We start from the raw sequence: 13,459 nt of genomic DNA on the forward strand, positions 1-13,459 counted from the left end.
CACCCTTACTGAGGGAGATGTGGTGTTGGTCCCCTTCCCTCCTCTGCCCACATGCCCTCACCTACAGAAGGGCTTAGGTGTGGGATGATGAGGGGTCCTGTCGGTTCCTTCTCTCTGCCCAAGCAGAACTGTACCCACACCATCAAGGACCTGAGGTGGGAGGGAAAGGGCACTTCAGATGCCCCAGCTTTGTATTTGCTGTGGCTGGCACCACTGCCCCTCCCTCCTGTCCATCCATGACCCTGAACCCCCACTGCTTCCCCCAGGTTCTCAGCTTCCTTGCTTCCATGGCTCCAGCACCATTCGAAACCTCAAAGAGAGGTTCCACATGAGCATGACTGAGGAGCAGCTGCAGCTGCTGGTGGAGCAGATGGTGGATGGCAGTATGCGGTCTATCACCACCAAACTCTATGACGGCTTCCAGTACCTCACCAACGGCATCATGTGACATGCTCCTCAGCCCAGGAGTGCTGGCGGGGGGGTCCAGGGCACCCTCCCTAGAGGGCCCTTGTCTGAGAAACCCCAAACCAGGAAATCCCACCTACCCAACCATCCACCCAAGGGAAATGGAAGGCAAGAAACACGAAGGATCATGTGGTAACTGCGGGAGCTTGCCGGGGGGGTGGGAGAGCCAGCTGTGGGGTCCAGACTTGCTGGGGCTTCCCTGCCCCTCCTGCTCTGTGTCAGTATTACCACCAGACAGGCTCCAGGACTCACTGCCCTCCAGAAAACAGAGGCGATGAATGTGAGGGACGCCGGGGCCTTTCTTCTCCTTGTAGGGGTTTGAGAGGTTCTTTCCACAGACCATCCTCTTATTCCGTTCTGGGGCCCAGGAAGTGGGGAAGAGTAGGTTCTCGGTACTTAGGACTTGATCCTGTGGTTGGCCACTGGCCATGCTGCTGCCCAGCTCTACCCCTCCCAGGGACCGACCCGTGGCCCGAGCTCCCCTTGCTGGCGGGCGCTGCGTGGGCCCTGCACTTGCTGAGGTTCCCCATTATGGGCAAGGAAGGGAATTCCCACAGCCCTCCAGTGTTCTGAGGGTACTGGCCTAGCCATGGGGAATTCCCTACCCTGCCTCCTTCCCCAAACCCAGGGAAAAGAGCTCTCAATTTTTTATTTTTAATTTTTGTTTGAAATAAAGTCCTTAGTTAGCCACTTGTGTCATTTCCAGGTTTTCTGGGGGGAAATTGGGGATGAGGTGTGAACGGATGCCTCAGTGTCCAAGATACAAAAGGCACCACACAGAAAGAGGTTTGCTTCTTCCCTGCCTGTCTTGGTCACCACCACCTCTTCCCTGAGAAGAAAGGGCCTTCCATGTTCTCTCACCCGCTTCAAGTCCACATTGTCCAAGTCACAGAAAAAGAGAGGCCTGAATGGAGATTAGACCAAAAACAGTTTTAATGGTCTGGTTTTCTCCCTAGTTCCCCCACTGTTAGTATTATTACTACAAGAATAAAGGATTCCTGAGAGCCTGTCCCCTCCTCTCCTGTGGCCCCCTTGACAGGACTCATCCCCACCAACCACCCCCCCTGGATTTCTGGGGAAAAAAAGAAGTGAAAGGCACTGCAGGGGTAGGGGGCTTGAGTGCCAGTGAGTTGGGGGGGAGGGGGCACTAGGGTAGGGCCTGGCCCAGAGGAGGAAATTTCCAGTCCATGCCTGAAGGAATTGTGGAGGGATGTGTCCATCCGTGACACCCCCATCAGTCCTTCCCTAAACCTGTCTAGCAGGAATACCTAAGTCCCATCCTCCCAACCCCAGGCCCACACTGGGGGTTCTGCAGCAGGAGCATAATTAGTGTTGGGCTCAGAAAAGAGGAATGGAGGGTCCACTCTACTAGGACTCCAGGGCCAAACCCAAAGGGAGGTTGCAGATAACTAGAATAATCCTCAAAAGCTTTTCTTCAGGTTTGAGAGAGGAATTAACAAAATGTTAATGTCAATGAAACTCCCCAGCCAGGGGATCAGGCAGCAGCAGGGAAAACCAGGCTCCAAGAGGAAGGGGCTGGTCAGTCCCAGGCTTAGGGCCTAGTTATCCCCAATAGCCCCCTGCCGAGCCCTGATGAACGCCATGCCATGCGTGCGGAAGTGGGTCTTGAGGTTGAGAGGACTGTCGCAGCTCTTGCCACAGACCTTACAGGTCAGTGGGCCTCCAGAGGCAGGCAGGGGTGAGTCTCCACCATCGGGGTCAGACCTTGATGGAGGGGCCTCTTCCTCCCCATCCCCCAGCCCCAGGGCACTGGCTTTACCCACACCCCGTCTCTTCTTGTGGCTGATGAAACGGTGCCGGCTCAGGGAGCCAGGGGAGGCAAAGCACAAGCCACAGTCGAGGCACTGCTGGGCACCATCCTCCACCCTCAACCCCACCATGAGGCTCTGTTCTGTGGAGCCGCTGCTCCGGTAGCGCAGGGGGCCATGGCCTCCAGATCCAGGTCCGCCCCTGGGGGACTTGGCTGGCGGTGTCGTGCTGTCAGGCTCCTCACTGCAAGAGTCAGAAGACTGGCGGCGTTTCCGACCTGGCCCCTGAAGAAAAGTGGAAGAAACTGGACCTTACCACCATCCCCACTGTCCTTGGCACCCCCACGCTCACTTCCTGAGGCCACAGTCTCTACCTTCCAGTTTCCCACTCAAAGCCCTAGCACAGCAGGCCGGGCCTCTGCCTACCTGGGCTCTGGCACTGGAACCCCGAGCCAAAGTGGTCCCCCGGCCAGGGGACTGGGCCCCAAGCTGCAAGCCATGCCGGACCTGGACATGTTTCTCCAGGATCAGGCGGCTGCTGAAGGTGCGTTTTCCCTCTGTGCAATACCTGAAATGGGAGAGGACAGGATGGCAGCAGGGGCACAGCCCGAAGGCCAAGGTCCTTGCTCCTGATGAGGGGGCTGCTGGAGCAGAGGGAGACCCCAACCATCAGGCCACTTAGACACGTCGCAGGTGCAAAGGTACTTTGGCATACGGGGAGAGTCACGTGCTGGGCAGGGAGAAAAAGCGGGGAGCAAGACTTACCTGCAGGGGTACACTCGCTTGATGCCCTCGTGATTGACCCTGACATGACGCCTCAGGCTGGGGGCGGAGCAGAAGGAGCGCTCACAAAGGCGACAGGGAAACTTTTTCACTGACTAGGAGAGCATGGGTAGATGTCAGAGCCAGGCTCCAGGACCCCGTCCCCACTGTCACACTGGCAGTCCCAGTGCTGCCCCCAGCCCATGGTACTCCCCTTGGGGCTCACTGACCTTGCCATGCTCCTTCTTCATGTGGGCCACATACTCGTCACGCTCAGGGAACCAGGAGTGACACAGGCCACAGGTCCAGCCTCCAGGCCCCCCACCCCCACCCTTGAGGCCTTTGCTCCCCAGTTCCCGCCGAGGCCGTTTGGCTGGACGGGGGGGCTCAGGGGAGCTGGGTACTTCCTCCTCTTCTGAAGATGAAGATGACTCCTCAGTAGCAGGGGCTGCCCCTCCCTGAGAAACAGCCAGCTCCTCAGGCTCAGTCTTGGGGGTCAGCAGGGTACCCCCGGACCCTTTCCCAGTAGTCTCCTCCAAGCGCCCAGACTGATGGGTGTTCTGTGAGAGGAGACAAGGGAGGTTGCTGTTGTGGGGGAGGGCCTGGCTGTGCCAAAGCCCCCCACTTCTGAAGTATGTGGCCCCAGCCCCAGGTCAGTACAGCTAAGCACCCATCCCCCATCCCTCTGCTCCTGTACCTTGAGATGTTCCAGCATGGTCCTTTTTTGGGCAAAAAGCAGAGGACAAGACGGGCACTTAAAGACACTGACACGCTGGGGCAGCAAGTGCTGGTCGAAGTGTGAGGAGAGGAGGGGTTTGTGAGTGAAGACTGTGTCACACATGGCGCACTTGTAGATCAGCCTGAGGTGAGGACAATGCAGACATCAGGCAGGGAGGGGTGCAGCCCCTCCCCTCCTACACCCCACCAGCCCTGCCTCCCTGGCCCGGCCCAGCCCTCCCCCGGGCCTCACTTGGCCTGCTGAGTTTGGAAGCTGGGATGCTGGGAGTAGAGGTGGGCATGGGCGCTGGGCCCAGACTTGAAGGCCATGGGGCAGATGGGGCACTTGTGGAAAACCTCGCAGTGCGACGTCTGGATGTGGGACTTGATGGAGTTCACACCCCCAAACACCACTGAACAGCTGGGGCACCTAGGGAGGAAGCAGGAGGCCCTGTGGTGAGGTGGGAGGCATCTCCATGCCCAACCTGGGACCACACATTTATTCTCTGGGACTGGGTAGACTACAAGAAGGAAATCAGTAGTGGAGCATGAGCAGGGTGGAGAAATGAGAGAGGTGTAGAGGCCATTCCCCAAGGGAGGCTGCCGAGGGAGAGCTGGAGCTCCAGAGGTGGCCCTGCTTCCCCCCATCTCCATGGGGGACGACGGGAAGGCAGGACGTACTATCTCAGGGTTGTTTGCCAAAACAGGGCTGAGGGATACAGCGGGGATCTTGAAAGGCCATCTGAGGCTGAGGCTAGGACACACGAAACCCTACAGTTCTATGGAGGAAGGGTCCAAGGCACCTGTATCCCACACGGCGAGAGACGTGCAGACAGGCCTCCCGGAGATGGGTCTGAAAATTGGCTTGCAAGAAGTTGCCCCCACACTCAGGACAGACGTGGGGGGGTCGATTCTTATGCATGCGCTGGTGGGCGCTGAAGCTGCAGCGATTGGGGAGCATCATGGGGCAGGTTGGGCACACCTGTCGAGTGGATTAAACAAGGAAAGTCGGTGAAGAGTGTCCTGTCTCTACTACTTCTAACCAAGCCCCCAACGCCTTCCTAGATCCTGTCCCCACAGAAGGGCTGTGAAAGGTGACTCACATTGCTGGTGGCCCCAGGGGCAGGGGGGCCGAGCTGCTGGAAGTGAGCTGCCATGCCAGCCTTGTCCCGGCACTGCTCCTTGCACTCCAGGCAGCGAAAGCACGTGTAAGCAGAAGTGGCAGGGGCAGCAGGCGGCTCAGTGGAGAGTGGCAGGACAGGGGCCTCAGCAGCAACTGTAGTAATGGCAGAGGAGGTGATGGCCCCCTCACCCTTGCCCAAGGCAGGCAAGACCAGAGGTCCAGAGATAGGTGGGACAGCTACAGGCAGCAGGGGTGTGATGTCCGGCTGCCCCACCATCTGGTCAAGGGCTACGGGCCTCATGACCAAATGTGAGCACTGCATAACGAGCCCCTTGTCCTTGTGTTCACGTGCATGCAGGAGCAGGCTGCACTTGTTGAAGAAGACCAGGCGGCGGGCGCAGTGGTTGCAGGTGACCTCGATGCGCATGCTCCGGCGGTCATAGTGCCGTGCCAGGCTCTTCTCCAACGAGAAGGCATCCCCACACTCCAGGCAGCGGTAGCCGGTGGGAGGCAGGGCCAGCCCAGCCTCAGCTGGTGGGCTCAGGTTTGGCCTATAGGCAGGGAGCAGGTTCTTGCTGTTGAGGATCTTGTTGAAGGCCTCCACCAGGCTGGACTGGGTCCGTGAGATCACTGTGCCGCCCCCTGTACTCGGCCCAGTAGTTGTCTTTGAAGGCTGCACCATCACCACTGAGGCACCATTCACCTTCTGTCCCCCAGTCCCCAGCCCTGCCCGCCCCTCAGCCTTAGGCAGGGCTTGGGGCACCAGGCCTAGCACATTCTTAGCAATCATCTTAGGGCTGGTGGCAGTCCCCCCAGGCAGCACCACAGCCTTGCGGGCCACACTGGCTGCCATCAGCATGGCAGTACTGGCATTCTGGATGGTGGCCACAGGCAGCACAGTGCCTTTCAGCCTTGTACCATCACCCAGCTGTACGCTCACCACCTTTGGACCCTCAGAAGTAGGTGTTGCAGGGGACAGCTTCAACAGGCTAGCTTCAGCCAAGAAGGCCCCCTCAGCCACGGGGGCAGGTGGATCAGGATCTGAAGGGACCCGAGTTACAGTCCTTGTGATATTCCCGCAGGATGTTTTAATGGTCTTGATCCGCACCTTAAGAGGCCTAGAGGAGCTGGAGGCAGGGGAGTCATTGCTGTCCTCATCTGCAGCCTCAGCCCCACTAGAGGGACTCTGGGGACTTCCTGGGGAAGACTTGTCCACTGGCCCCTCATCTTCTTCTTCTTTCAAGGGCTGACAGACGGGCAGTTTGGGGGAGGCAAGAGGGCTCTGGTGCCCTGGAGACTGCTTGAAGAAGGGCACCCCAGCAACTCGGGGAGGCGAGGCACTGGCAGGGATGTCCGTGGCCTCAGGGCTGGAGCCTGAGCCTTGTGGGGCTAGGCCCTGGGGTTGATGGGGGCTGCAGCTCTCCTGCTTCAAGGCCCCCAACGGTGGGGAAGAAACAGGTGGCTGCACGCCTGGGCCATTCTCCTGGGCCAGCTCAAAGGAAGAGGGGAAAGGAGGTGGGGTCATAGCCCCCTCCTGAGGGGGAGAGGGTGCAGAGGGAGGCAGGGGATCCGGGTGGTCCCCTGGCTCAGGGCCAAAATGAGCAAACAGGTCCAAGGGAGTTTTGCCTTCCATGCCTTTTTCTTTCCAGGTGCCCCCACTGGGAGGAGCAGGAGAGTGGGGGGTTTCTGGGAGGGAAGGTTCAGGACCCCCAAAACCATTCTGCATTCGATGAGGCCCCACAGGCCCTTCCTTAGTTACCCCAGCAGCCCGGGCCCCATCCCCTGCTGAGCCTCCAGCCAGGGCCTCAGACTGCTCAGGACACACAGTGTTCTTGACAATGACACTAACTACAGAAATGTCTGGCGGTGGCAGGCCATGGTCAGAGGCCTGGGCTGGAACTCCAGGGCCATCCCCAGCTGAGGCTGCTGCTGTGTCTCGAGATTCACTTCCCACACCTGGTTCTGGCTTCCCTGGGCCTCCTGGCCCCTCATTTTCTTCTGGCCCAGAATGGATGGCTTCATTTGCATCAATGTCAGGGATGTCAAAGGCAGCAAGGAGGTCATCAAAATCAGGGGTCTTCATGTCCCCCATATCGGCAGGTCCCAGACCTGATGAAAACAGGAATAAGGAGAAACTGAGATGTCTGGAGATCCTGGAGCTCTTTCCTCAGCATCTCCATATTTATCCTCTCTCAGAACCCATATGCACTCCAACTTAGGTACACCTCCACCACAGCATGAATCCTACAGAGCTGCTAGGTTTGCCAAACCCTAAAATCAGAAGGTTAGTGTCCATACCCTGGCAGGCTCCAAAATCCAGAGAAAGCAGGAGAAAAGAGAGTTCTCAGAAATACAGGGAAGGGGCCAGGTGCGGTGGCTCATGCTTGTAGTCCCAGTGTTTTGGGAGACTGAGGCAGGTGGATCACTTGAGGTCAGGAGTTTGAGACCAGCCTGGCCAACATAGTGAAACCCTGTCTCTACTAAAAATACAAAAAACTAGACAGGTGTGGTGGCGCATGCCTGTAATAGCAACTACTCAGGAGGCTGAGGCAGAAGAATCACTTGAACCCATGAGGTTGAGGTTGCAGTGAGCCAAGATCATGCCACTGCACTCCAGCCTGGACAGAGTAAGACCCTGTCTCAAAAAGAAATACAGGGGGGCAGGCACAGTGGCTGACACCTGTAATCCCAGCACTTTGGGAGGCAGAGGTGGGCGGATCACGAGGTCAGGAGATCAAGACCATCCTGGCCAAGATGGTGAAACCCCGGGGCTACTAAAAATACAAAAAGTAGCTGGGCGTGGCAGCACTCACCTATAGTCCCAGCTACTCGGGAGGCTGAGGCAAAAGAATTGCTTGAACTCGGGAAGGGGAGCTTGCAGTGAGCCGAGATTGTGCCACTGTACTCCAGCCTGGGTGACAGAGCAAGACTCCATCTCAGGAAAAAACACACAAAAAAAGAAGAAGAAATACAGGAACAGGGGAGCTCAGTGAGCATCCTGGTGGAAACCAGCTCATCCCCTCCTGTGCCCAGCACAGAACCAAATAATCGATACTATCATTAAGGAGGATGATGTATATGATGCTCTAGGTTTAAGGGCTCATTCATGTCCACATGGAATCAATTCATATTCTTCATGGATCTTCTGGGGTCCACAGAGATCTGAAAGGCTATGTGTACAAAGGGGCAAGGCCGTAAGCCAAGACTTAAGAAATGATCCTCGTTCACCTTTATCAGGGGCCTGCAGTACAAGCAAGTTTCTTCAGTGCCTTACTTTTGCTGTTTGAAAGAGGACACAAATGGCCGGGTGTGGTGGCTCACATCTGTAATCCCAGCACTTTGGGAGGTCAATCACTTGGGCCCAGGAGTTCAAGACCACCCTGGGCAACATGGTGAAACTCCCCAGGCATGATGGCACATGCCTGTATTCCCAGCTATGCCTCCCAGCTGACATGGGAGGATCCCCTGAGCCCAGGAGGTCGAGGCTGTGATGGGCCATGATCACGCCACGCACTCCAGCCTGGGTGACAGAGTGAGACCCTGTCTCAAAAAAAAAAAGAAGAAAAAGAAAAGACAAGACAGAGAGCACAAGTGATCTATATATCATAGGGTTATTCTGAGCACAATACGAAATTGCTAATGTAAGAATCACACCGAGAATACGATTCACTATTCCAGATGAACCAAGCAAGGACATGTCAGGTCAAGGAAGAGCTGGAAAGGAATAACCCCTGGAACTCTAGGGCTGGGGTCGGAGGCAAGAGTCAGGGGTCATGCAGGATCAAGTCTAGGGCACCTGGGGCCATCACTGGCACCTGGAGATCTAGCTTGGTCAGCAGGGAGAAAAGGACTCAAGGAAATTACCCAAAAGACCAAGATGGAAAAAATAAGACACAGGAACAGAAAGAGACAAAGAGAAGAGACAGAGGGGAAAATGGTGATGGCAGCCTGGTCACAAGGGCCCCAGCCTAGGCCTCTCCTGTCACAAACACCTGCTGCTCGCTCACTACCTTCCCCAGAGTGCCTGGCCCTCCCCTAGCCAGCCCCTCCTTCACCACCCCTCCGCAGCTTGCTCTCTTGAGGCTAAAACTCCCAGGGTACACACTTATCCAGCACAGCTGCCACAGTGGGGAAAAGCCAGGCTCCTTCACCCCTCACCTATCATTTCTGCTCCGAGCTCCTCACCCCATTCCATTCCCTAACTTAAACTCCTCACCCTTTCCATTTTCCTGTGGCAACAGTAGCCCAGGAAGTTTCACCTAACCTCAACCTAGCCAAGTGCAAAAAATAAAATTTAAAATCCCACAAGAATTATGTGGCACTAATCGAACATGCAGGCCAGCTCAGAGTTTGTGGGAGACCCATGTCTGTCCCCTGCCAGTGCCTCCCCATGACTGTTTCTGTATCTACGAAGAAGCAACTAAAGAATCTATCCCTATCCATTCCATGCCCAGGTTGCAGGCCATTTCTCGAAGCCAGTTCTCCCACTTCTCTCCAGCCTTCATACTGTAACTAGAGACAGCCACAGCATGTGGCAGCTGGAATTCCTGGGACCAAGGTGGGGGTGGGGGCAAAGGATACCAACCAGACAAAGGGGGAGTCCTTCCCTCACTCCCACCCTATTTAATTCTGCAGACTCTGGGTTTAAACAAAACCCCTTGTCTCTATGGGCCTGGCTCCTAAGCCTGGCTCCCTCCTGATCAGAGGCCTGAGCTACCTTCCATTCAGGTACTCAGAAGTGGACTGGTACAGGGAAGACCAGCAAAGACTAGAAAACACCTGTGAACTCACCCGCACACCCCCCGCCGCCAGCCACCTCCCTCTTGGGAGTTCCAGTGACTTAGAGGTCATCCGATGGCCACCCACTCAGAGCAGTCGACAAGCAAGTCGCCGAGCTCAAGGCCAAGGAAGATCAGGCCTTCCTGCGACTGCTGAGCCCTGTCTCTAGGGCTCCTATCTCCCCTGCCCCCTTTCCCTCTGTGCTTCCCCAAAAGCCAAAGAGGCTGAACAGGAAAAGGCTGAACAGACCCAGGTCGAGTGGGGGCTTCACTGCCCTTTGCCCGGGCCCAAGGCCTGCAGCGCAGAGGAGGGCGAGGGGCTGGCGGCGATTAGGTTGCGGCCAAGCTGGGCAGCGGGCGGAATTAAGTCCCTGCCATCTGCCGAGGGCCGGCGCGGGGAACAAGTCCTGGGTTGCGAGGAGGGGGCGGGGTGTACACAAGAGAAACTACAAGGGAAACTGAGGCGCGCGGCGCTTCTCTCACTCGCACCGGCGTGCGAAGCGAAGGCCGGGCCTCAGTCAGGCCAGGCCCTTTGGTACCTGCTGCGCAGCACCTGGGGACCCAGGACTACACAGGATGGGGTGGGGAGCTGGGAAAGAGGGGAGGAGAGAGGGGGCGGTCTCTGCGCGACTCTCAGCTCTCTAGCCGGGGTCCGTCCCAACTCGGACCTCGTCCCCTCGCCTCCGGGCGCAGCGGAACCTCCTTCCGCCGCGGACTCCCGGAGGCTCGCTAGAGACTGGAGACTGATCGGAGGGTGCACATGGGGCCAGGGGCGCAAGCCTGATTCTTGCCCGGGCCCGGACGCTGACCCGCGCCCAGTCGGGGTGTAGGCTCCGCTCCGGCCTGGCCCAGTCCCCCCGCCCCCATCCCCGGGAACGGACACCATTTTAGGTCGCGACATCCCGCAGCCTCCAATCTCCGGGCCGCACTTCGGGTGCCTCTCGAGCTGGGGGCGCCAGGACTTGGGGTTCTCGACCCTCCTGGGGATTTACCCGGCTAGGGGCTGTGCTTTCAACAGGCCGGGAGTTTTGCCCATCCGCCCCAATGGATGGAGGCGGTGTCTGGGCCCTCCTAGAAGCCGCCCCAGGGGGCGGCGCGGAGAAGGGGGTAGTTGACCAAGTGGGGGAGGGGCGGGGGTATTTACCCGCCCCCCCAAGTGGGCGGAGCCAAGGGCGGGTATTTACCCCAGGCACGCTTACTTGTTCCGCTCCTGGTGCGGGCCGAGACCCGGCGGTCTCTACCCCACTCCAGCCGCCGCCGCCACCGCCGCCCTCCCCGCGGCCGCCGCTACTTCCTGCTTCTCTCCGGTTCAGCCTCCCCCCTCCCTCTCCTCCCTCCGCGCTCCGGGTCTGGGCTGCCCGCTTTCGCACTCGCCATTGGCCCTTGCCCCCTTCGCTCAGCCCTGCGCCCCTCCCAGCCCCGCACTGGGTTGGTCCTAAGTACTGCCGCTCGGAACTAGCCCCGCACAGTCCTCTTATGCTCATTGGGCAAGGGGCCGAGGCCCTCTGAAGATACCTCTCCCCATTGGCTGCGCAAGGGTCCGTCTGCCCCATCTGCAAGTCACGGAAACGATTGGCCTCCGCCACTGTCGCTTAGAAAGAAGCCAGCCTGCTTCCCGGCTTTCCTACTAGAGAGGGGAGCGCCCAGGTGCGTCTCCGCCCCTCGCTCCCTATTGGCCGCTCGAAGCTTGAAGCTGCAGTTCACTTTCGCGAATCGAAGGAATCCAGCTTCTGTGTGGTGGGCGCTTTGAGCAGAACCGCACTGAGTCGGAGTGCAGGACGGAAGTGTAGGTCCTTTTGCGCTGTTTCAAGCTAATTCCGTGTCACTGATGCCGGGCAGAAGTCACAGAATGGGACGCCACCCCAAACATTACGTCATCCGCTGACCATTTCCTCGCTGTCTTCCCACCGTCTAAATCGCCATATAATCTGATGGATGGGATCCTCGCACGGGCCAGCTCCTGGGCCACAGCGTAACCCGTCGCTCCTCCCTCTGCGGGAGGGCGTGGACGGGGTACGGGATTCCGAACGTGGAAGGAATCGGGACCTAAAGGTTGGGAAGTGCTCGCGGACCGGAAGCGGGGGAGGCGACGTTAGGAGTGCTGGCGTGGCCTGGGCCATTTCCAAAGAGGCCTTAAAGGGGCAACTGATAGGCTTCCTAAGTATGGGCTGGAGGTACCCCCCAGCTCCATTTCCCATTTAAGAGCTCCCCTTTTCCCCGCCCCCAGCAAGGAGTAGGGGGTGGGGTCAAGGTCGAGTTTTCCCGCGCTTTGTTGCCACGCCCCCTGCAGGCGGGGGAAAGGGAGGAGTCGCTCGGAAAATGAATCTCTTAAATGTTCTAATAGCACTGGCAGAATTCGTCTGCAAGCCCAGCGTGCCACCTCGCGCACGCAGCCGCTCGTTAACTGCATGGTGTTTTTTTTTTTTAATTAGTTTTTTTGAGGCAGTCTCACTCTGTTGCCCGGGTGGGAGCACAGTAGTGCGATCACGGCTGACTGCAGCCTCAACCTCCCAGGCCCCAGTGATCCTCCCCCCTCAGCCTCCGGAGTAGCTGGGACTACAAGAGACAGCCAACACGCCCGGCTAGTTTAATTTTTTGTAGAGACAGGGTTTTGCCATGTTGCCCAGGCTGGTCTCAAGAGATCCTTCAGACGTGAGCCACTGCTCCCTGCCTTGGCGAAGTTTTTTTTTTTTTTAAACAGGCCCTCATTCTGTAGTCCAGACTGGAGTGCAGTGGCGGGACCTCGGCTCACTGCAACCTCCACCTCCCAGGCTCAAGCGATTCTCCAGCCTCAGCCTCCCGACTAGGTGGGATTACAGGTGTGCAACACTACCCGCCCGGCTAATTTTTTTTTTTTTTTTTTTTGAGACGGAGTCTCGGCCCTGTCACCCAAGCTGGAGTGCAGTGGTGCGATCTCGGCTCACTGCAAGCTCCGCCTCCCGCGTTCACGCCATTCTCCTGCCTCAGCCTCCCGAGTAGCTGGGACTACAGGCGCCGGCCACTACGCTCGGCTAATTTTTTGTATTTTTAGTAGAGACGGGGTTTCACCATGTTAGCCAGGATGGTCTCGATCTCCTGACCTCGTGCTCTGCCCTCCTCGGCCTCCCAAATCCTCACACCTGGGATTACAGGTGTGAGCCACCGTGGCCGGCCATTTTTGTATTTTTAGTAGAGACGGGGTTTCACCATATTGGCCAGGCTGTTCTCGAACTTCTGACCTCAAATGATCCACCCGCCTCAGCCTCCCAAAGTGCTGGGATTACAGGTGTGACCCATCGCGCCCGGCAGGGTTTTTAAAAGTGGTTTTGTTACGCTGCCCAGGAGTCCCAGGACACTGGAACCAGGACTCCCCATCGAGCCCCGGCAGTTTCCGAGCTCCTTTGAAGTATGAGTCAGAACTTATGGATGGGAATCCTGGAGCCACCACTTGCCCTATGATGGCAATGGGCAAGTCGCTCAACCTCCCAGATCCTGTTTTCTCATGGGTAAAACGGGGATTATAATACCACCTGACAATATTATTTTTGTGAGGATTAAATGATTTTAGAATGTAAACGTGCTTTGTAAAGTAATTGGCAGTTGGGATTAGTGTGCCCTTTCTCCCGGAGACTTGCATCCTGTGTGCTCGGTCCGCCTGCATTTGCTCCCAGTCGCTCCAGCTCAGATGCTCTTCCTTCTCTGAGGACTATTTAAGGGTCCCTATGTAAGCAACCGGCATTCTGTTTCCACCTCCTCTTCTGGTCTTCCTATACGGAATAACAGTTACTACTCATATACACATAATATTATGGGGGACTCACACCTGTAATCCCAGCACTTTGAGAAGTCTAGGTGGGTAGCTCGCT

At 57.5% G+C, this 13,459-nt stretch overlaps 2 protein-coding genes across 20 annotated transcripts in view; one reads left to right on the top strand and one right to left on the bottom strand.

Moving 5' to 3' along the window:
- The window catches only part of LOC105497841 (phosphatidylinositol 4-kinase beta), a 36,646-nt gene extending 35,491 nt beyond the window's left edge, over positions 1–1,155 (top strand). For all 14 annotated transcript variants that reach the window (XM_011769288.3, XM_011769290.3, XM_071085585.1 and 11 more), the window contains one exon: positions 267–1,155. In XM_011769288.3, coding sequence (XP_011767590.1) covers positions 267–448 — 182 coding nt within the window. In that variant the 3' untranslated portion in view covers positions 449–1,155. The remainder of the gene's footprint in view (positions 1–266) is intronic.
- On the bottom strand, positions 1,106–11,645 carry LOC105497842 (zinc finger protein 687). Of its 6 annotated transcripts, none has more exons than XM_071085527.1 (10): positions 11,130–11,641; positions 4,817–6,945; positions 4,517–4,695; positions 3,967–4,143; positions 3,694–3,856; positions 3,227–3,556; positions 3,000–3,112; positions 2,661–2,802; positions 2,250–2,519; positions 1,106–1,369 (listed from the first exon to the last, which is right to left on the bottom strand). In XM_071085527.1, the coding sequence occupies exons 1-10, from the start codon at positions 11,137–11,139 to the stop codon at positions 1,352–1,354; spliced, it is 3,531 nt and encodes a 1,176-aa protein (XP_070941628.1). In that variant the 5' UTR covers positions 11,140–11,641; the 3' UTR covers positions 1,106–1,351. The 6 variants fall into 6 exon arrangements, with proteins under 6 accessions (XP_070941628.1, XP_070941624.1, XP_011767595.2 ...); XM_071085523.1 differs by having other exon boundaries at positions 2,246–2,519; XM_011769293.3 differs by having other exon boundaries at positions 1,106–2,519.
- Positions 11,646–13,459: the final 1,814 nt, after the last annotated feature.

Source organism: Macaca nemestrina, chromosome 1 (assembly GCF_043159975.1).
Source record: "Macaca nemestrina isolate mMacNem1 chromosome 1, mMacNem.hap1, whole genome shotgun sequence".
Taxonomy (NCBI): Eukaryota; Metazoa; Chordata; class Mammalia; order Primates; family Cercopithecidae; genus Macaca; species Macaca nemestrina.